Raw genomic sequence first — 24,927 nt, forward strand, 5'->3', positions numbered from 1 at the left:
ATTCTGGGTCATTCTAAGCACTTGCTCTCTTCATCTCATTTTACATTCTTCAGACACTAATGTACCACTGTCTTTTTCAGAATTTATGTAATCTGTATACACAATCATTTACCCTTTTTTTTTTTTTTTTTTTTAAGTGGAGGCCCTAATTTCCCTAATCATCTTGTTGCTCTACTCAAAATCATGACTTATTACTAGTTTTCTCAAATCTAAGCACTTTGACCAGATATATTACTGGGGGGTAGTGTTACCAGTGCCATCCCCTTCTGTGTTCTGCAATGTGATCCTTATGTGTATGCAGCACATGAAAGTGCTCTTTAACAAATTTCTGTCATTGCAATGAAAAACCTTCCCCTCCTCTGTCTTCATCTCACAGGTTCCCCTTATTCTTCTTCCCACCGCCCCCAGCCTAAACATCAACATCCTATTTTATCATTCTCTCAATTTTCCCCTGCAGAGAATAAGCTTGTATTTGTTTGGGCTGGATTTTTTAATCATTCCTGTCATATTTCTAAACCCTCTATGCATTGTTTTTCTGTCCTGAGTGGTGTGATCAATGTATCCTATTCCAGTATTTTAAATATAATGCAGCATTTACTTTCGCAGTCATAAGTGAAGACACAAAGCATCCACACATACATCTCCCCATGCTGTCAATCACTGCTACTCTGTCACTGGGATCCTTGACAATGAGCAAATATTCACATAAATGAAGTTGCATACACTCTTGAAAAATGTGGTTAGACTAGTTACCAAAACCACCCCTCCAATATAACTACTTTATCTACATCAGGCATCTATCTCTTATCCAAGAATTCTGTGTTTAGCTAATTAAAAACCTACATTTTTTCCATTCATGTTTGGGACCACTGAAAAGGGTTAAAACATATTAAATTTACTGGTGCAGCTGTCATAGTCCCATCACTTCCCCTGCTGCTGTCCCCCTCCAAATTCTATACACAATAAAGCACACGCAGAATGAAAAATGAAAAACACTGACCAGGGTTACCCATGTGAACCGGTGCTCCATGGGATTCTTCTAATTCAGAGGTTGCTAGCACAGTTGCTTCTAATTTGTTTGCAGGAATAGGTCTCATTGTGACTACTAAGTTGCAGCAAAAAGTAGAAATACTGTAGCAAGGCACAGCTGTCTGATAGTTTCAAAAAAAATATCCAAGGTGTTAGCAGGAATATTAATACTTTAAGTCTCAAATTTGTGCCGTATTTGAGTTTAGAAAGGCTGCATATTAACATTCATTTAAATCCTTTTCAAAAAAACCCTTTCATTTAGCATCTCAGGCAAGTGTGTGTGTGTCAGATTCAGCACTGCAGAAGCCAAACATTCCACCCTTGAGCTTCTTAATGTAATCATTATAAAATTTTATGCATGTGCTGAGGTTTAAATTCTTATTTCAGTCCATGCAGCATGGTGAGCTCAGTATATTCTGAATATTGTCAGAAAACAACCCTGTGATCCCTATATGGAGAGGGAAAAATTAATAAAAAGTAACACAGTGGCAAATCTATTTGGTCTGAATCAATTCTCTGTACTGAAATTCAGGGAAACTACGATGTTCTGTAACATGCAAGGGTCAGGAACTCCTATTCTTGGTAGCTGACAGTACCCACTTCTATAGAAGCAGCGGGGAAGCTCCACAGATACAAAAACTTTTGTGCCTATAGAAAAGGATCTGTGGAATTCATCATTCTTACTGACTGGGATGCTGATGTGTCTTTTCCACTCAGAAATAAAGTAGAATGGATTTTTAGAGCAAAATGCCTGATATCCAAGTTGCATTTGAAAATAAGCAAGATATGTAGACATCAAGAGCTGTACAGGAAATGTTAAGAAATTTTTATTATAAAATGTTATACCTGTAACTAAGGAAATGGACAGTGTATATTTCTTTACTGTATTGATGTAAGTGCTATAAACTGTGATAGTCTCCTAATTCTGTAATGTTATACACAGATACATAGTTGTTGTTTTTTTTAAGCTTGGTAGAAGGTCTCAGTATGAGATACATTTGTTCCTTCTCCATTTTGACCAGTGATGTAGCAAAAAGATTGTCAAATCATAACATTGAAAACAACAGAAACCTTTGTTTAGAAGAACAGCCTACTGACTTTATGAAGAAAGCATGCAGCTGTACTTAAGTGTTTTTAAGGTTAAGGGTCTACCTACTGGTGCCAGAATTATACCAAGCCTTTCACCTACACTAAAATCTACACTATACATTTTCTGAGCACAGTTACAATCTTAAATGTCATGGAGCATATCTTAACTGTTTGGGAAAAACATCTGTCCCAGAGGCCTACATGCTTTGGCCTGGCTTCATACCAAATATGCAGTTTAAAGGCTCTACAGCTGTAGGAAAAATCCAGAACATGACTTTCATACATGCAGAAGAAACTCCTTCTGTCATGGATTATAAAAATCACTTCTCCTGCATGCTGGAACTGGTGTGGAGAGAGGGACGTGTGGAAAGGTGATGGTCAGAATTCTGCATGGGTCATCAATTGAAATGGAGAAAGAATCCTAAGGAAATGGCTACCATGGCACACAGGCAAAAACTTTGTCACTGTAAATGAATAACAAACCAGTTCAGTTTCATAGAAAGTTGAGACAAGCACTGAACTGATGCTGGACATATTTTACTCTATACATTCATGCATTTGGCACTAGCACACTCCTAAAGGTACTATGAGGGTAGAGGAAAAAAAGCCCAGATTTTGAGTGATAAGCATATGCACCTAATGTGAATATGGATAAATACTCAGACAAGGCTATGACAAAGACTATTTGTATACGTGTATGTATAAATATATATATATATATATATTTTTTACCTTGTACATGCTTACGTTACACTTTTGCTCAACATTTCTTACAGGAATGCCAGCATTCTGTAGTGCTTTTTCAAAAGAAAAGCTGCAGCCTAAATAGAAAGTCACCATGTCCTTGAGTTGTTCAGCATACTCCTTTAGACTTTTTAGAGATCCAGTACAAACTCCATACTCATATAACCTGTACTGTAGGCAGTCAGTTCTAATGGGGGGAAAAAAAAGTTATCACAGCTTTATCATACTTTTTGAAAGTAAGATGCATGACAAAAATTCTTTGAATTGATATTAATCCAATATCAAAGCACAAGATAGAGGCTATTTCATCCCTTTCTTTTCTTTCCGAGTAACCACGAAACAAACACACATACACACACACAAAATCCCAAAACATCATCTTCACAAAAACAAGCCAGCACACTGAACATGTTAGAAGTCTGTATCTTCTAGGTTTTAGAGGTAAATGTCCCTTGTGGGTATTTTGTCTCAAAGATTTAAAAATTAGGGAGCTGTTCTAAGTCTTGCTTTTAGTGTTTGCTCCAGAAGTACATCTCTTAAATCCCAGAGACACTACAAATATCACCATGACTGTGTTACTACTAAATAAAAGAGATAAAACACTATTACTTAATTCTGCAGGTTCAGACAGCAAGATTTTTATAAATTAAAAAAAAATTCACTTTTGCATTGTAATACTGACAATTATGATAACAAGTTTCTCAAGAAGATGATCAGGCTGCTTCTATTCTGTTATACTCATGCATAGATTTAATTCAAATGCGTAACTCCCCCAAAAAGAAATTTGTTCAAAATGTACAACAGCATGAGTAGGCTATTCTCTGGAACAATGATTTCTTCTAATCACCATCAGCCTTCATTTCAGAGCTTTGAGAACTCCATATTTACCTGATATCAGAATCACTACTCAGAGAAGGGCATTTCCAATCACCTGGCTTGCTTCTGTACAGCAGTGGAAGGGGCCCTTTGTTTGCATGGCAAAACTTTTCAAAGTCATCAGCAAGCGATTTGTGCAAAATCACAACATTTGCCTGTTTATAGCCTGAAATTGTGGAAGGTGGAATGACTGGTTATTAAATCAACTCTTTATTTATGAAACAATAACATACCTGCATAGATGTTCTGTAAACAGTTCTATAAAAATATTAGCTGAAGTAAATTTTAAACTCAGAGCTCTATAAACAAATTGCACTGCAACTGTTTGAAATATCTTTAAAATCACAGCTAGATGTACTCTGTATGTGAAATTGTTCCTGGCTAAAACAGTTGGCAAGCATGGGCAGTACTAGAATCTGAAGACTGTATAATTCCTTTAATAAACATTTCTGTGAGAAAATAGAACAGTACAACTGCTTTGAGCTAAACAGAAATTTAATAAAGAACCTGGGATATTAATATTCTATAGGAAAATGTTCTACTTTGCAAATTTTAGCACAGACTTGACAAAAAGGCTACTGTATACCTCACTTTCACCATTTTTATTTAATGTCAAGCTATATATCATGGCTAGTCCATCAGTAAGCTCCTGGTATACTGTCATTATGTTATCCATTTTTCAGAGTTTTAGTTGGCTATGGAATTTTACTTTGGGCTGCAATTTAACAGACAAAATTACAGCTCAAGACTGAGATTCAGTGTGACAGGCAAAAGTTTATTCATTTCAACTAGTTCCAATTTAAAAGAGTGAAGTGAGCAGACCTGTTACACTTTCTTCACTTGAGAATCAACTTTAATTTAAAAGGTTATTGACTACTACCATGCAATAGCTTCTAAAGACATTAGCAGTTTTGCAGTGAGTATCAATGATAAAGCTCACATTCATTTATTTAGCAAATATATATATATATATTCTGAACAATAGTCATTAATACCAAAGCCATTTTACTTGTTCTGCATGTCAATACCAGCTGACCAAGCACTGAGAGGAAATTTGGAGTACAACCAATCTGTAGTGTTTAAAAATATAAACTAACGGTCCTTAACTCTTGTATTTGTACTTAAAAAATTATTGCTGTGTCTGATATCAGATAGGCAAGTAAGAGGCTGGGTAGAATCTATCACATTCCTAAAGATCACAGTAGTCTGTCATCCAAGAGGGAATCAATTAGCTGAAATCAATAACCTACTTTAAAAGCCCGGAGAAGGAATTTTAATATCATATTCTTGATCAAAATTGTCCAAGAATCCCCAAAATAAAGTTCTATTCCTGAAGGAAAAAAGCAAAGCAAAGGCTTAAACTGAGGTAAGCACATATTTGCATAGTGAATGTGCCCACAAACTGTTCTCCTGGGAGTGCTCAGCACAAAAATTCATTTTATTACTAACAAAAGTTACTAAATACAGAAATAGTTTATTGCTAAATACAGAAATACATTTTTGTTAAATAAACATATTAAATTTAACACTGAATAAAATACTACGTTCAGTTACCCCTCAACCTTATTACCTGCCACCCTTATGAAATCCACAGGTATTTTCTACTTTGCTGAGGATATTCAAGAATTCCTAAAATTATGGTTTTAGTCAGTGCATTCAACTCAGGCACCACTGAATTTAAAATACTAGTCACATCTGATGTACTGAATCTGTAGGCAACTTCCAGGTGTACTATAAAGTTAGGAAGCTTGGTTATAACTCCTAGACAACTGAATCACTTCTCCTAAGAACCATCCTCACTTTTTTATAGATGAAAAGATGTAATTGAATTATGTAATGCTCATAGTATCATGTATGCTCATAGTTAAAAGTCTGAAGTTGTTTTGTATGTAAACAGTTTTTTCAAATGTTGAAACTACCACATTTAAAACTAACACATCAGTGCATACATTTAGAAATACATTTGGGGCAAATTGAAGGAAGATTATTAACATTATAAAGTATTTTCCATCAGTATTTTTCAACTTTTGTACTGATGGAAAAGGCAACCATAATTACAAGACTCACTCTGATTCTGTTGAATGACCCTTAACATTCTTATACTATAGTCAAGCTAATATACGCAGCTCTGTTGATCAGTTATTTGCCACAGTAGATTTAGTTGTATTAAGATATATTTTAAAGTTGATCAGAATGATGACACAAAATTCTCTGTTTCTGTAAAAGTCTAGCCGTGAGAGATGCAAGACAGAAGTCAATTCTTCAGAAAGGTATTCAGTTACCTAAATATAAAGCTATCCTTACCCTCTCCCATGTAACTCCCAGTCTCACTAAGTTAATAATGTACAACTTCTGCAACAAATGAAGCAGAAAACCACTTTTACAATTACATTCCTCTAGTTCTTCTCCAAAAATGTATGCTAGGCACTAAGTCAAGCAAGGTTCCTGTGAAGCACACAGTATGTCATCTTATAAATGTGATAATATATGTATGCAAGAGAAGCCAGATTTGGTTAAAGATTTTTCAAATGTTTTCTGCATCCATAACTTCTCACTGGCATAACTGGGGAGCTCTGAGATACCTGGCAGTTTTGAAAACAAAGTCCATGTACTTTATAGAGGTAGGATGAAATATTTTCTTTAAAGTAGACTTGTGATTAAAGAACACAACATCAGGTGCTTAAAATGTTATTTCAAAAACACCCAAGTGACTTAAGAATGTAAGTCAACTCCACTTTTTCCTCTGTTTTACTTCAGTGCTTTCAGTATTCCTACCTTCCTTTAAAAACAAAAAAGAAAAACAGCCATGAATCTAAACTGGAGCCACTTTTACACTTTTAAATTTACTTACCCTCTGCCATTCCTGAAGTATTACTAATACTAAGTCTGTTGCATCGAATTATTCTTCTTAGTGCTTGGGGAAGTAGAGATTTCAAGTTTCCTGTCAAAAGCATCTCTTCAGCCTTAACAGAAGAATGTTGTTGTTATAAATTTAGACACAAAGACACAAAACATATATATATATTTTTTCAACATTTTAAATTCAGATTTGCTGGAGAACTTAACTAAGTTTCCTCCTCATGCCCCCCCAAGGTTATTATCACTGAGAAATTCTTATTTAGAACCCAAAAGGCAAAGGGTTATTTCACTGACATTTTATGATTAAACTCAAACTGAATCTTTCAATAAATCAGCCAGAGAAGTGCAGTTTATCATTCTGGATAAAATGCAGAGTTTTTTCCTTTTCCTTTCTTTTTTCCTTGTTAGATATTAATTTCCTAGAGTATTCACTTTTTGAAAATTTGTTGTTACTTCAAAATTGCAAAAGCACAAATGGATTAACCAACCAAGCTACAATCTTCAATATTACTTCTCTGTTGAAAATGTTTTTAGACAATTAGCAGTGTAACTTTGCCATGAAAGAGAATTATACTCAGAAAATTTCATTTTAATATGTTTCATATCTATTGTACTTCTCAAATACTCATTATGTAGAAATGAATACTCCTGTGGCTATTTTTCCACTGAGAAAACAGACATATAGATGCTTAAGTCATTTTCCATATAATCTGGAGTAGAAACAGAGATAAGTACCCTAATTAGAGTCAATATCTGGCTCTTTTTAGATTTTTTGAAGATTGAAAAGATCTTTTTTCTGCAGTCTAGTCAAAGTCCACACAAAGTTTTTATCTTAGTCTAAACTACCTAAAAAGTAAGAGGAGTTTGTTGCATTACGAGTAGGAAAAAGTAAAATAAGGACCAGGATAAAACAATAATTTGGTTGCTTATGATTTCAACCTTGGCCACTTTTTCAAAGTCCAACTTGGAAAGAACATGTCTCTCTAATCACTATGTTCAGCTCCAAATAAAAGAAACTGAGCTATCCTCCAAACAACCAAATTACCAAGGTACCTCCAAGGTTGTCTTTAATTCAGAAGAAGCCATTCTTGATGTCACTCTTAAGAAGTAATAAACCAGACAGAAGCTGTGCTGTTCTTTTAAAAGAAGCCAGTAAATTAATATACAATGAGATGTTATGGACTTCTAGAAAAAGTTAACTTTTCTGTTAAAGATCCACAGTGTTTTGTATAATAACTATGATGGTACAAGGTGTAACTTCCACAGTGGAGTGGAAAATACATGAACCATTTTATTGTGAAAATTTATACCTCTGAGCAACTCATTCCTCACTTTACTTGGAGTATAAGCAGTGATATGCTTTGACTGAAATTTCACTTTCATCATATGTTATCTGTCCAAAATGTTTCTGAAAGCTTGCAGAATTCTGAGAGGTAAAGTCGGGTGCACTGAAATTTAGAGCAAGCTTTGCATCTGGACTCTGAAGCATTTATTTCTTAATTCTGAAATGTTTAGATCGTCAGCCAAAAGAAATCATTTTGGATTTTGTTTTATGAACTCTTAACTTACTACTTTGCAACTCATCCTATCCTTTCTGCTTCTACATATCAGACTGTATGCTGCATAAAAAATAGTCTTCATTACAAAATCATGAATGATTCCAAATACACACTTTAAAGACAACAAGAATTTGGATTTAGAGGTGTGGCTGAGACCTATTCCATGCCTATAAGTATCAATTTAAAAAACATTATTCTTATTTCAAAAAGAATTTCTAACACTAATCTGGTATTATTTGTTCAAGAGGTATCAAGTCAAATACAGTGATCCTAATAAAAATTCAAGATGTCTTCATTAGATTCTTTCAGATTGCTTTTCTTTATTTCTGACTATCATTGAAATCCCCTGTAAGACTGATGGCCTTAAGAACTACTAGTTCATTTGGATTTGGAAGACCATCTGAAGTTCAGGAGACTGGTTTGGGACAAAACCAGTCTTCAGCTTGCTATTTTGTCACAAATACCAAGGCTAAGGTTGGGCAAGCCTGATTCCCCACTCAAAAAGTTGGGCTAAGAAAACTAATTTTCTTCATCTTACATTTAAAACCTTTGAGACATTCAGATACCATCCTTATTGGTACACCTACCATATTGGTAGATGTATAGCTACAACAGGTAGGAATACTTCTCCTTGCATTCTGAAACACTGTTGTGAACTGGTACTGGTTGAAAATTTTCCTTTGGTAGCTGTCAGAAAACTCTGTGTGTGCCCAGTAGCAGAAATGGAAGTATCTATGGGACTTAATTAGCAAACATTTAGGTGCCTAGAAGTTTTAGGCTCATATAAGAGTAAGTGACTACTGAGCTAGAGGACTGTGAATACCAGCAGTGCTGAAATGCTGGCTGTATGTACCTATAGAAGTACTTGGGCATGTAGTTCCTATTTGTGAAAGCAGAAGCTAGTTGCAAAGCAACAAAATATTACTTGTGAACTGGTTAGGACATGTATAAACATTAACAGGCTGATTCACCTCTTTCAGATGAGAGAGAAAACCCACCTTATGCCCATTTGTTATCATTAAAGTTCCTGTGGTGATTTTGTTCAAGTAGTGAAAACTATAGTATTAAAATTCTCCTTTATAACTTTAGACCACTGTATTTCCTATACAATGTCAATACTAGAGAATGTTCATGTTTTTCTTTACTAGGCCCGAGATTTAGATAGTGATGCTAAAAACTGTTAGATGTTTACTGCAAAACCTAGTATTTGCTATTTGACTTCCTCAGCAATGGCTAGTTTCTATGCACCATGTTGTTTCCCAGTGCTAGGGGGCAGCCTTAGGTTTGGATTCTCTGACCATTTTCAGGATCTCCTGGAAAATACTTGGAGCCACTATGACCATGGCCTATTTGGAATAACAGGGGAGAAGTACCAGGATAACTCAGGTCTTTCAGTATCTTCTCCCCTTTATCCCACCAGGCTGCTTAATGAAGTGTACAGACTGGCTTCACGGGGCATTCAAGCAGCACTCTAACTAAACTGCGTGGTATAGCTGCTAACATAACCCGGGAGAGGAGCTGGGAAGACTGACAGCGCAGAAATCAGGATCTGTCTCTGGCACAGGTTTTTTAACTCCTTTTAATCTGTTCTGAGATAATTTTAAATAGTGGTAAAATACTCTCATGGGGATATGTTGGATTATGATACAGACAAGTGTGAAAAGGCCCTTAACGGAAGAGGCTGCAAGGGCGTACGAGATAGCTGTTGTGCCTGAGGGCATTGTATGTGATGTGCATATTGGATGACTAAGATCTAGCTTTCTGGTCTGGGTACCTTCAGTAGAACGAACCTCAAAAGCAGGCTAGATATAGCCCTGGGCAACTAGCACTTGAAAACCAGATCATTTACTGCCTGCATAATGATAAATTTCCTACTGAGAGCACACAGTCTGAAAAAAACTTTGTTCTAAGTCACATTGCTCAAATCAGACTGTGTGACTTACAATACTGATGACCTGTACTATAAAGCTTCATAGCATTGAGGTGTCAAGATCACTTTTAAAGGACCCTTTCTTAAACATGCTGTACCATATTAGAAGCTCAATAAATATTTGTCTTAGAGGTTTATTTGAAGACTCAACATATTTCATGTGTATTTTGAGTTTTACATATTAAACTTTAATGACTGGTTATTAAAATATACTGCTGTCTGACACATTAAAATGGTACTTACCCTCTATTGAGCTGTGGGCACTATCATATTCTGAGCTGCACTTATAGATCTTGACAAGGACGACGGAGCTTCAAAGCTGGAAAGAGATAATTACCTATAAGAATCAATGAAAATATAATCATTTATACTGAGCTGCATGATTAGACAATGAGGGTGGTATGGCATATGCCATATCATTAGTTTAAAATAATAAATTGACTTGTCAGAAACAGCACTGCACAGAAATGACATTATTTTAAAAAGATATATATTTAGGAAAAAAGGTTTTCTTTGCATCACAGTGGCAGCCAGGAAGTACAGACATGTACCATGTTTTGGAAAAAATTCTAAACAGATCTTGAGTCTGATTTTACTAAGTAACACAAAATATTACGTGACATCTTAATTTACTATACATCTGTGTAGCTCCACTGACTTCAATGGAGTAGGCAGATGCATACAATATGATGATTTTGCCCTGCTGATTTATAGAGTATCCCATTACCCAGACAACAATTTTCAGGAAGGCCAGATACGGAGACTGAATGCTTTGATATTCAGGAAGTGTGATAAATTGTTACAGTGAGAAGCTCTAAGTCATTAACTATTTTCACATGCCCTTCTCAGCACACTAGTTGAGTACTGGTTCCTGTGTGCAATGAAATGCTGATCTCTACTGACATGATTATAATGTTACTGGTTCCAAGCCTGTTCTTTACAATGGATTGTAAAGAACATGCTGCATTTATTCTGAATCCCACAACTCATGCCTGGTAAAAGGCACGTTGAGAGGGTGTCACTTCATCCTGTTTTAAAACAAAAACAAAAACAGCGCTTTGAGGAGGAGTACTCTTGCTTGTCAGATCACTTAAAAGATTTGCTAGTTTCTATCTTTAAGCCTTGTCTGGTAACAAAGTTAGTTACTGTATAACAAGGTAACAGTTAAATATTCAACAGCAATACTCACTAATGTCCTCCACCTTTTCCAAATAATCCTCAACCCAACATGAAGCAAGAAAAATGCAGTTCTAGACTAGATCTAACAATGAGGCTGTCTCAGCTGACTTGGATGACCAACAGAGTAGTCTTCCTCATATCATCTCATTGTTCGTATGTCCTGGGGTATTTCCTGAGCTCTATCCCTCTCGTTTTGTCTACAGTATGCCTCTGTCTCTACTTTTTTTCCTCCCTCAGCTCAGACCTCTGTCTCCTCATCTCCAAGCTGGAATCACCCTCTGAGAGCTTGTTTCTTTGTTCTGTCTGACTGTACCCTGTGGCAATATGGGATTTGGACACTTTCTCTCTCCTCATTAGCTCTCTTTTATTTACATGCTTGTATCTCTCAGCTGTATGACTTTTCAACCTTAAACTAGCTTTTCCTTTTCTCAGTATCACTGACATAATATAATCTAACTTTATAAACCATAAAACACCATAAATATTGAATGCATAAATGGTTTCTAGACTTGTAAGATTCAGACTCCTCAGAGTCTCAAATTCATATACCTATATCTCTCAAGATACATACATAAATATATGTGTGTGGGGGTGTATGTATGTGTATATATATATCCCTTATAAATACTAAAGATGATAAGCTTGGATTAAGTGTACTTTTTCTCTTTTTCTCATTAATTCCTCCATTGCACCTCATGAAATTTGACAGCAGAACCACCAGCTAGCCTTGCTGAAATATCTATCTTTACATTAAATTGTTGATTGAGCTATATTTTATAAAGAATGTTTATAATCTGTAGATTATAATCTCTTTAGATAAACTGAAAAAGAAGGAAGTGGAGCGAGTGAAACATTTTGCATTGCCGTAGAGCTTTCAAAATGAAAAGTGGATCTGTAAATTTTACAGATGTTTAAATATGAGTGTAGATTCTTTCAAGGCCCATATTGTAAATTATTCATTACACAAGAAAATGGAGAAATGTCATCTAACTGTCAGAAAGATTACACTTTGAGATGTAGTGGGTGTGTCCACATACAGCTGTGCTAAGTTACACCAGATAAAAATGCAAAAAAACTTATGTAACTAAAAAGGCTTAAAATATCATTCCAAAGTGTCAGTGTGACTGCTTCACCTTTACAAGTATCAAGCAATTTCACGAAATAAAACGAGGGGAAAGGCAAAAGGAAGGCAAAGAAAAGGGTAAGCGGGGGCAAAAGCAGGGGCAAAAAGCCCACAGATTTCAACAGACACAGAAGACAATCCTGCTTGGAGACACCCAACGTTAAGCATAATATTTTCCCCATTCTATATCCTTCCCAAAAGCAATGGTTGTTTCATATTTTATGTTTTGGAATTCTGCAATATATTAGTTTTAACATTCAGCACTGTTAGTTAGCAGCAGCTTGTCCTGCTTCTGCATTAAAAGGATCTTCTTGAATATCACTGTATACCCCAAAAGCACCTGACCTAAATCCTTTAGTGAGATATAAATAGACTTCTGAACCTAAACTGGTATTATTGTTTAGGTATGAAATGCTAACACAGCACTTTGGCACATGCAAACAGAGAATAAATTGAAGAAAAATGCAGACCTGCAAGAGGAATGCTGTTTTATGCTGACCTTTCAGCCTGTGCTGGTTCTGCAGGCAGAACTGTATGCCAGCTCTTTATATCAATAAACATTCTTTTAAAAGGGAGAAAATGGAAGGCTCAGAGTATTGGCAGTGAGGGAACTTCTCATGCAAGTTTCCAGTTACAGACTAGATCAGATATCTGATGATTAAATGCTGTCACTGTTGGCTATTCAGTGGCTTATACAATGYGCTAGCATTATAATGCAGTTACACCAGACAGAGTCAATATCTCAAACCATCGCCTTCACATGCAATTTCAGCAAAGAGCTCAAGAAGTTGAAAGAATATACAGTTCGTATTTTTATCCCACAGAATTAATCCTCAGCTTTTATTCCTTTTCCCTATGTTCTGAGGGTAAATAGAATAAGACCTGCAGGACTGTCAATCTCATACCTTTTAGCACCATAAAATTATCTTTTTAAAAAGCAGCTCAGTGTTAGAGATGACTCATAATGCTGCAGCATCAGTTAGCTGACTTGAAAGAGACGTAACTGTCATCATTTTGATTTTCATTACCAAACAATAAGAAGCTAAGGGCTGAAAATGTCTTAAGCATCTATTGCCCCATTTCATATTTTTAAAAGAGGTGAGCTATAGAGATTGTATCTTGGTATGCTCAACCTCCAAAATTCAATTTTTAGAGATAAGACAACATGTAAATTCAGGTTTGAGCCCATCTTTTGTACAGAAAAAATACAGAAAAAATTTAAGCTATTTAGTTTATAAGTTTAATCATTGGATTCCTAGAAATGGCTACTGTAATATGCATAAAACCTTGTCTCAGTCCTTATAGTCTCAGGCCTCAAACCTATAATACTTCTATGAGCATTAATAGAGTAAGTAATAGATATAAGTGAAGAAGTAGTCCTGTTGAGTCCAGGACGGGTGAAGTGCTTAAACATTTCCTGTATTATGGACAGGAAAAGATATAAGTAATACATGTGCTTTTTATAAATAAATACATGTATGGGGCCAGCTAACACCCTTGATATAAAGTAAGTTATAATTAGTACTGATGAACCTCATAGTTCAGAAATAAGTTTTAGCTCTTTTTTTTTTTTTCCCTGCTTACCAACTATTGCTCCTTTTTGTGTTTCACTACATGCCAGATAGGCAATTGCAACAACATGCCTAAAAATTCAGTATCTTCTATTTAGGAGGTGCTTTAAGATGTCAAGTTCTGAATAATCATTCTTGTTCTTTGAAAATGTTCACATAACAAATATATATCCCAAGTATGGAGAATGTGCTAAACATTTTTTTTTCCCCCAAAGGGGAACACACTTTTGGCTTATTTGAGTGTTATATTTTGATCTGACTGAACTTTCCTCCTCCTCTGAACAGGATTTTCAGTTTCCATTAAACCACAGTGCCTTAAGGGTTTTGTAGTGTGGATTAATACATGAATAAAGTCCAAATAATGCAAAATATCTTTAGAACAAGGATAAGACTAAAGCTACATCAAGCCCAGTGTACTGATTTTGACAGTGACCAACCGTGCGTATCTAAGAAAGAGTTTAAAATGAAAGCAAACGTTTGACCAAACTTGCCTGGTATATCCATGATTTGTGGTTCACGACCTTCTTGAGCTAAGGGTGATTTCTTTGTTTTTAAAGGTTAGCATAAAAACTGACAGCCAAGCAGTGGACTTTATCATATATAACTACAGTTTGCAGCATACTGTATAGATAGCAGTAGCTATCTCCTGAATGAATTTACTTGGGAAACTGTCTTGATACAAAAGCCAAGTATTTTACATGAACTGTTTTATTCCGGTTCCAAAAACTAACATATTTAAAGCTAACTCAACTGCTTTTATATTAGAGTGCAGTCTACAAACACTCCTTTAATCATAAACATATACACTTTTGAGATGAGTGTCTTAGAACAGTGCTCTGAATACGATGAACTAGCTATTACTGACACAGATTTGTCCCAAACCAGGGCCAGACAGTATCTGCAGTACAAAAAGGCAAGGGAAATGAAGAGCACTCATCAGCTTGCATTAATGGGCTCCAAGTTTAAAAGTATAATTAGAAATAAATAGAGCATTTACATTTGCAAAAACTGAACTGTGAAAACCTATGGTTTCTGTCTCCAAAGGATTAAGTAAGCGTATGGGCTTTTGATGTGGGGAAGGCAAGGGAGGAGGGAATTTAGTTCAAAGCTAGGCTTATTTAGTTAGCTTCTGTTTTAATACAATTAATATGAAGACCCTCTTTTTGGGACCACCTAGACTTCTGAAAATGGACTGAATCTTTAAGACTGGCATTTCTGGATAGAAAAATATAAATCAGCAAAACAGGTAAGGCACCCAGCTACTTGGAAATAAACAAACAATTGCATATAGAGCAGGGTATATGTATCAAGGAGTATTTTTAATAACACAAAAAAATAGAAGAGCATTATAATTTGAATATAGACTGTGATGGCGTTTCTCACTACAGAAAGAGATAGAGGATTTTAACCAGCTAAAAGGAAGATGAACAGGCATGACTTACTAGAACCTTGTGTGATATCCAGTCAGACTGAGGAACACTAGGAGAGGATTGCTGTTTAAAAAAAGAAAAAAAAAGTTATCACTAATTTGTTCGTTCCAAAACATTTGAAAAGATGATGGTAGCTAATGACTTTGAAAGTCCATCTCTACCGACAGAGTAGGTTTCCCTATTTTCCCCAGGAGAAATCTCTTCTCTATTCTTATACTATTTGTTTTTGTAGACTAAAAGACTTTGACATAGACATTTTGGTATACAAGGCTAATTTTGAATCTAGCAAGCACTTAAAACTGCAAATATATGAGATATATGATCACTCTGTCTGTGAAAGAATACTCAGAAATAACATAAGTTCACTGGAGCATAAAAATACAAGATTGGAAAGAAGTGAGACTTCCTTGCTTGACTTTACCAGAAGGCATATAAAGAATATGAAATCACATATAAGAACTAACAAATCTGTGTCCTCCTAAGCAAAAAATAAATGTGCTTTTTTTTTTTTCCATTTACTGGAAAGTTTAGAAAGTAACTATTCCAAGTAGATCCAGCTTCAGTCTGGAAAATATTACGCAATATTTTCCACTCCTTTTGAAGAAGGAAACTATTAAAACAAGTACTTGGTTTCAAACTCTAGGCCAAAAAAAAAAAAAAAAAAAAGTGTGTGTGCATGCATGTATGTATATATGTGTGTATGTACATGCACTCATTCCATGGTTGATCATGTAAAAGCAAACTGTTCCCAATTAAATACAGTTATTTCAAGACTGCATAAATTTAACAGAATACAAGACAGCCCAGAATGAATATCTTACAGTTCAAAGGATAGAATGACCTGCATGTGACTTTTCTATGGTTACCAAGTATACAAAAGAAAGTATGCAAAACAAAGTGTATTGAGCAGGCATTGTTTAGGATATAATCTATGTACATTAAAAATAGCTAAGAATATTTACAAAAATGAAATGCATCTAAATTGTGTGACCTTGGGTTCATGAATTGTGCAGGAGTCACACATCTCAAATGTCTTTCTTGAACAGGAGTAGAGACGGTACCATGCTTACAGATGGCCTACTTTGCTCCTGATATGTATTTTTCATGGTGAACTAGTATCAGAGTAATTATCAGCTTCAGTGAAGAAGTCAAAGTTTTCCCAATTCTCAGTTGTGCTCTAGGAGCTTTCATCAAAGCACATTAATGAGAAATTTTGGGGGGCCTGTATATTGTTCCACACAAAGGGATGCTAATCTATAGCTAGGACTCTTCAGCATTACTGCAATGAGATGTAATCTCACACCTCCACTGAACACTTGTCCTGTGACTAAAACCATAACCATATATTTTCCATTATATATTGAACCTTCCACTGAAGATAGCCTCTAACACACAATACCACATTTAAAATAACATTTTAAATTAATTTAGATCTTCTTATAGTAATTCAGAATAAAATTGTGCCTTCTCTGTAATACCTGATGAATATTGTAGGTAATCCGAATGCTGAGATATTTACTGCATGAATATTTAGACTTAATAAATAGATGTAAGACAAAAATAACCAGGAAAGACTAGAGGTAAGCCTCTCTGAAGTAAATATCTAAAGATTAGCAGTGAGGATCCTACAAACAGGAGATAGTAATATTACAAATAAGATGGATAGGTAGACTTTCTCTTCTATAAATATTTTGCTTTTACTGTTATTTATAAATAATGCTCTGTTTTAATAAGGCAGTATGATTTCTGTATCCATTACTTTTCAGTAGCTCAACAGGAATAAAGTTTCCAAAACCAAACAGAACAACCAAATAAAAAGGACCAATATAGACTGAACTGTGGCCCAAACCCTCATCTATACGTGGATGCACTGTGAATAGATGCATTAAAGGGAAAAATTATGAGAGACCAGTGATGATGTGCAGATGCTCAGCATGACCTGCAACTATGACAATAACATCCTTGAATCTATAATCGAATACAACTGAATGTTGCTGCTATTGCAGCAGAGGCAGGGAGTGGGGAGAGAAAGCTGCTCTCCTGGGGCATGTGGATGGGGTGAGAAGGCATCTTCTTGTGCAGAGAAAATGAGAGGCACAAGGAAGAATAGGTGACTGTTGTCTTAGAAGAGGAATGATTACTTTTTCAGGGGACATCTGAAGTCAAAAAGGGTACATAAGAGGTTACAAAAACCAAGATCCTGTCCTGAGACACAAGATTAAATATGGCATTAACACTAATTCTGTGTTTGACAAAAGCACAGAAGGTCTCATGATTTCTGTAGAGCTCCCCTTAAGCTACTCCCTATAATCAAAGGACAGTGCTCCAGGATTGCAATGAACATCACACATTCATGTCCAGCCAAAAATGATTTATAATTTGAATAGTTGCTTTGGTACTTGCTATCCAAAAGCAGTTGTTTTGTCTAATGCATAAACCAAAACAGTAGTTCAAACTTGTCCACTGTTTTCAATCAGATAGTTTTACTAATTCATTATCTAAAGACTTGGAGGAAATAATATAAAGCATCTAACAATAACTTACTACCACCCAAAACCAAAATTTGTGGTGGGAAGACATCAGAAGGCCAGGTTTCAGATGCATGTTACTCTGAGAAATGAATGATTAAGTTGAAATGATACCCTACTTTCACTGTTTATTGCTAGGAATTGTAAGAATCTACAGGGTTCACCTCATTTGACTTCACATATTGAAGATGCGAACATCCACTGCATTTCACTACAGTACTAGGAAGGCAGCGCTGAATCCAAAGAGAAACAGGTCACTTTTTCTGTAATGACATGGTGGATTTGGTGTAACAAAATCTGGCTGAATGAAAATGTCTGTGAGCGTTCCTTTGAAGCGAGAGACCTGATATTAGTTTAAATCTTCATAAATCACAGAAGATGCTGGGGATGGTGGCACTGGAAGTAACTCAGAGTTAATGAAGTTATTTACAATGTCAAAAAAATCCTCATTGCTGCACTGTTCCATAAACTATGTGTAACAATATATTAACAGGCAGTCACAACAGAAAAATATCTTTGGATGTGACATGTTTAGGGAGAGAGAAGCCAAACTTCACTCCTAGCCAGACTTACTCAATGACAGCCAGAGGAACATTGCTTTAAGGGACGTTTCTGTGCATGGAAGGTTAACACTTCTGAGAAAATGCAAATCTTGAGGACTTTACAAAAGGAATATAAAATGCTTTCTGACAAACAGGGGTTCTGACATCCTCTCAAAAGACTGTCACAGCAAACACTTCACATCAGAAGAGAAAAGATCCATGAAAAGACAGGGGTGTATTGAAACCAAGGATTCTAACATCTAAATAAGTTTTGTTTCCCCTGTAAGCCCTTTACCTAAGAAAGATGGAAGAAATGAGACTCTGAATGGATTACTGAAAGCTCAAAGCTCTCCTAGTGCTGATGCATATCCTATGCTTACAGTAGATATCTTACTGAACATTTTGAGTAGGGGGGAATTAGTGCTTCAACTTGCTGGGTTTGACTTATGCTATAGTGGCAGATCCAACAGAAAAGACTGCATAGCATAGAAGAGATAAAAGATAAAAATTCTTCACTATATCTTCTTTTCAGCTAGTTAGGGCTCATGAGATGAAACTAGCAAACAGCAAAGTCAAAGCAAACAAACAGAGGCCTTTATTCATAACAAAGCATAGTTAAACTGTAGAAGTTCCTTGCCACAGGATGTCATGATGCTACACAACCGCTGGAGACAAGGATGCTGAGCTAGAATCACCTTCATCTGCATCCTATATCCCAATAAATCAGGATGGAATGAAATGTTCAAGAATTCCAGTAACAAAATTATAGAACTGCAGGAATATCAGCTGCTCATTAGTTCTGCTTCTAAGTCATACAATTTACAGTGCTAGTGTCAATTATTCAACTTCAGTTAAAATCCCCAATTTTTTTGGATATACTGAAAAATTATAATTCAGCCATCTATTTCTCATTACCTGATTTTTTATAGTAATATTTTATCTCTGGTGTGTTCATGGCATCATGTTTAGCTACTGTTTTTATTATCCATTTTAATTTTTTGGTGTTTTAAAACTAAAGCTAATCTTTCAAATCTTTCTCAGAACACCTCTTGGGCCTTTTAAAGAGATTTTTTAGTTGTAATGCTGCTTATATGAAATCATATTATAGTATATTACACTACGTTAAGAGGTGCCCTCCACCCATCTGGTATAATACTTGCAACTAACAGGAGTTTTCATATTTTTTTCTGAGGAGGTCAGCAGTTTTATTCCAAGTTCCTTCCAAATTCCTGGAGGTACACCACCTGAATCTGGAACATATTGCTTTTAATTTATCCATCCATTTTCGGATTTGCTCTTCTGATATTCCAATTCATGGGAGCATCTCATTTTTTCAGTCGTTAAAAGAATAGTTTTAAAATCAATAGCTGCATAACTTTGAGGTAAAGGAAAAAGGAATAAAGGAATCTCTGCAATATTGTTCGACTTGTTAATCCTCTTTTTTGCTCTCTGGTAATTCAACAGATGCAGTATTTTTAAATTTGTCAGCAATAGAAAGCTAAACTTAAAAGTTTTCATTTATGCCTTTCAAAAACTGACTTTTCCCCTTTTCTTCATTTTATGTGGCACTTCTTTTAGCTTCTCTCCTTTTCTGTAGGATCTCTAAAAACTAGAATGCATACCTTTAAACTCTGCCAGTTAATCACTTTTTTTCTCATGGTTTTGCTTCCTTCTTTAGGGGGTGGAGAGCAGATGCATGGCTTCTGCAAGTATCAGGATGTACTCATGGTCTCCATGGTGAGTTAAAAGTTTTAATTTCCTCATCTCTAGCTTTCAGATCATGTTGATTAGCTTCTCCTTTTTAAAGTTGCCTTCTCTAAAGTTTACAGTCAATTTTCAAAATAGTGTGAATTCACAGATGAGTCTTCTGAAAAGGATTTTGAATTTAATTACATAGCAGTCAGTATTACTTGGAGGTTTAATAATAACAGTATGAACTACAGTCCTCTGCATTTCTTACAACAAATCTGAAAATAGCATCCCTGTGACTGAGAACTAGAATCCAAAAGTCAATTCTTTGTATTAACTAGAAATTCCATCTCTGTCTTGCCTAGCTTAAGCATTTGAGCAGATCAGAAACTGAAATGAGCCACTATTTGTTTTATTAGATGGTACTGCTTCCTTTTCTCTCCCAATATTGTTCATTCATTTTCTTTTTTCCTCACCAGAAAGCAACTAACATAACAAATATTTTTATTGTTTCTCTTTTATAGACACAGAAATTTTTAACAATTAAACTTCTGAAAATGTTGTCTGTAACAGCAGTTTTAACTGTATAGTAACTGAGAAAATAAACAAATGAATTTTCAGTGAAGAAATGAATACATATTGAAACAGGTCTTAGTTTAATCTAAGAAATTCATTTTGATGCAAAGATGTAAGCCTAGAATCAGTGACACATCCTCATCACTTATATTCAATCTTTCAAGAAACGATCCATTTCCTGACAGAGCTGTACCACTTCCGTTGAAAGAATTATTAGGCTTGGATGCTTAGCATAACTTCTCCTTTCATGGTATGACACTAAGCGGTTTTAGAGAGATAAAACTGTTGGCCAGACCAGTTTCATACAAAAAAATGCTTTAAACAGCAAATTTACCTACCCCATCTACTTTTCTGACAGTTATCAAGCACAAAATGTTCAACTGCAGATTAAAAAAAGCTTATTCAAACACAGACTGTATGTAAACTAGAAATTAGTCCTATTACTATACTAAAATTGCATCTGTACTAAAATTGCACTCAAAAGCTGTGTTTCATGTTATCATGTCTTTCATGGGGAGTCCCTCCCTAAATTTATTTCTTAGATTCCAAAATTTTATCTTTCTTTTCCCTTGCTCTGTTAATGTTCTCTGTGGAGTTATTAAGGGGAACGACTTGTATCATCTGGCTTTCCAACATTTCTACTTCGAAAATTACACCTATTTTGGTAAGAATTCAATGACCGTAAGAAAGTGCTAGATGCCTCCAATTTCAGCTCCATAGAAACAGAATATGCAGCTCCCCATTAGGAAGAAAGTAAATCAAAACTGTAAAGCAGTAACATCCTGGAAGTGTGCAGCAGAAGCACTCATTTTCTTCTTTCCTCTCAGAAGTCTTCATACTGAGCATTTCACCTCAGCCCTCAAACTAGCTTGGCACACTACCTCTTTTAGAACCAAAACCAAAATGTTGTGACACTTTTTCTTAGAGGAAGTTCAATAACATCTTTCCATGTGGGTATTTTCCACATTTTTTTTCTCTCTCTTCACAATGAGGAATGACAAGTAAACATAGATACTTTTAAAGAGTTGTGTTACGGGGCAGAGAAGGGACATTCTATGTTTAGAACTCTGTTACTCTTATGTTCCCAAACTTGCAGCACACACTCAGCCCAAACACTGAACTGTTGGTTGATCGACCTGTCAGGTCACACAAATATCAGCCCAGTTTGAAAATTCTATTTCAAAAAAATTACATCTACACTAGAGAGTTGCTCTACATCACCCTGTAGTTTTTAATTGTTTTTATACCAAATATTTCTTTTCCTTTTAACATTGCAGAGGTAATTTATTGAAAGCACGATCGTGCTAAATAGTGTTCTTTCAGCACACATATAAATGAGTATTTAAAGTGCAAATGACATTTTCAGTTAGTTAAATTGCACTCAGAGCTGCACTTCCAAGAGCACAGTTTATATAGCAAGGATGACTTTATTTCTCCAAACTATAAATCTTATAGACTATTCTGTTCTCCCTGTGCATCTACAGTCCATCACTGTTTCTGTACTAAGTTTAAGGTTCTAGCTTTAGCTGCAGGCTCAAGCCGTATTTCCTCCCTCATCTGTCTCTGTGACAATGTCCGTGTCAGTAATCTAAATGGGACGAAGACAGAACCTGAGCGCTGGCACATGCTGATCTGTACTTCTGACTGCTGGCATGTTTTCTGGTATGGTTTTGGCCCCAGACAATGTCCTGGCACTAGCATGGGCCAGTAACTGTTTGCAGTATGTCTAAACCCATTAAGCAGTGTAGAAAAGGCCACCCTGTTTTGAAGGGGAAAGAATGTAGCCGTGCACATGCCATGCCACTTGCCCTGAAATCCAGAGAATGAGTCCTAATCTGTTTTATTTACTGTTACTGTATATTTCCACCTACATGTAAATCCTATCCACCCTTATGGCTGACAATACTGTGTCCTTTTTAAAATGACCACAAACCGATGTCATATTACTTCAAATATAAAGGTGATGGAGCTCACTATGTCTGGACTGTTCCACTGGAGCTGGATCCACTCTCAAATCAAATGTAGCATAGGACCAAGTTTAATCCTCTGGTGTTCCTGAAAGCTCAGCTGAAATGAGAATTTGAGCATGGTCTTGTACTCATGGAACACGGACAGGAGCTTTAGGATTGCATAAGTGTAGCCCTTTTGTCTTAATGTATGTCAAAAGGTAGGACTATTTCAAGTTTTCCATAGGGCTGTTTTTTAGGTTGCAAAAAATATTGCATTTGCAATTGTATTTTGCATTGCAAAAAATATTATAACACTAGAGGGATTTTTATGTAAAAGTTTTAATTTTTTTTATGGAATAACCATGTTGCTCAGCTATTTCTTCCAACATGCAAGCAAATCAGAGGGTCCCTGACCTGTCATTTCATTTAAGTCCAAGCCCAATAAGACCATGTAATTCCAAACCCAGTCACAACTTAAAAAACCTGAATACAGGGTAATCACTATGTCTTGCTATATCCATAGTCAGGAGCTACCACAATGGACCACTAACCCTGTTTTTGTTTTGGTTTTTAAGGATTACCTCCTCATACTTTGAAGTTGTTAAATCACTTTACATTTTAGCTGAAACTTAAAAGGAGAAAAAAGAAGGATTCAGCCTGAGGCAAACAAGCAGATAAAGCCTGCCAACTATGGACATCCAAAATCAAGATCTTAGACTCTTTGCAGCTGTTGGATTCATTGCCAGCTCTACTAGTACTAAGGGCTAGTAAGGGACAGAGTGGAGATGGGTTTCAGTTTTTCTCTTCTGAGGCTGTCTGGGACTGGCAGTCCAAAGTGTAGTCTACAGATGACATATTGCACCAGACTCTTAAGATACAACACCTAGGTCAAAGAATAACCAGGAACAGCTGTTACTCCTGGTAGAGAAGAAATAAAGCTGACACTCCCCACTGTACAAAGGAGCCATTAAGGTTACACAGATGCAAAAATTTAATCTAAGAACTAACTTTAGCATTTCATTTTAGACTTTCATTACATTTTCCCTACTGCAATTCAATAAAATAGTATGCTGATGTAACATTTACTGTCTCTGCAATAGAGAGCCTTCTAAAATCAAGTGAAAAAAATAGTTAATTATTTTTCAGTTTGAAAATATCTTCTATGATCAAACTTTCTATATTAACAGTACTGATAACATAGAGTCAGAAGGCAGTAATTAGATGGACACTCCCAGTGAAGTTATGTGTGTACCATGTGCGACAGGGAGGTACCTGAACAGAATACCTGCAGTCTTATCTCTGTCTAACCAGGAATACTAAGAAACTCTTAGACATTTTAATTTCTGAAAAAAATTATAGAAAATTAAAAACAAGACTTGGCATTTAAACAATATTATAGTAGAAAGCTATCAACTTTAAGAAGTTCAAATCAGTATTCCTTGAGGAAACTGTAGCAATGTGTGTATATTTATGTGCAAATACACATATATATCACATATATTTTGTGTACAAATACACACACACAAATATATAATACTGGAATATGAATAACAGATTAACAGAAGACATTTTATTTCACTGGTGTTTGTTGTACCAGAGTCAAATGCTATGCCTGAATACAGCTACTATATGTGACAGGGCATTACAAATTAGCATCTTGTTATAAAGTCTCTAAGGAGAAAAATGCGAATAGGAACCAACAGCATTCAGAAAAAACAGGTCATGAATTACTGTAAATAAGAAATGGAAGGAAAAGTAATTTGTGTAATCTGCCTCAGGATCAGTAGGAAACGGTAGACAGCTTTAGAGGAAGCAGATTGCTTCCAAAACATGAGAGAGGCTTAGATGAGATACAGGCCTAACATGACTCAAAACACCAGGATTTTTTTCCTTAAAGATGAATAAAAAGTCACTATTGGAACACTGTGCCCAAACAGTAATTGGGACCAATGAAAATGCACCAAGTTATGCGAAGCAGTACGCTCATGTAGTGGCTTCTCTCTACATTTACCTCATGACAGACCGAGGCAGAGACCCGGTGACAAACACGCCCTGCACCAGTGCACCTAACCAACCTCCTCTGCTCCTTCTGACCTTTCAGCTACTACAAAGGTTGTCTTATCTTCGAGTAAATTCAGTCCGGGCAGCTTCCCGACACCAGGACAACGCCGGGTGCCCGGCAGCGCCGGTAGCGCTGAGCTCGGGGCCCCGCCGGGCGACACGGCGTAGTTCAAAGGCGCCTCCTCACCCGCGC

At 35.9% G+C, this 24,927-nt stretch overlaps 1 protein-coding gene across 11 annotated transcripts in view; it reads right to left on the reverse strand.

Annotated features, from left to right (window-relative positions):
* The window catches only part of DGLUCY (D-glutamate cyclase), a 46,466-nt gene that overhangs the window by 20,998 nt on the left and 541 nt on the right, over positions 1-24,927 (reverse strand). For 2 of the 11 annotated variants that reach the window (XM_026079473.1, XM_026079472.1), the window contains exons 2-8: positions 20,082-20,326; positions 15,402-15,452; positions 10,330-10,405; positions 6,590-6,701; positions 3,751-3,904; positions 2,851-3,049; positions 1,001-1,151 (exon numbers count right to left, since the gene is read on the reverse strand). In XM_026079473.1, coding sequence (XP_025935258.1) covers positions 1,001-1,151; positions 2,851-3,049; positions 3,751-3,904; positions 6,590-6,692 — 607 coding nt within the window. In that variant the 5' untranslated portion in view covers positions 6,693-6,701; positions 10,330-10,405; positions 15,402-15,452; positions 20,082-20,326. The other 9 variants (XM_026079477.1, XM_026079475.1, XM_026079481.1 and 6 more) reach the window with 7 other exon arrangements.

The sequence above is a fragment of the Apteryx rowi genome, unplaced genomic scaffold (assembly GCF_003343035.1).
Source record: "Apteryx rowi isolate R43461 unplaced genomic scaffold, aptRow1 scaffold_5, whole genome shotgun sequence".
Classification (NCBI taxonomy): domain Eukaryota; kingdom Metazoa; phylum Chordata; class Aves; order Apterygiformes; family Apterygidae; genus Apteryx; species Apteryx rowi.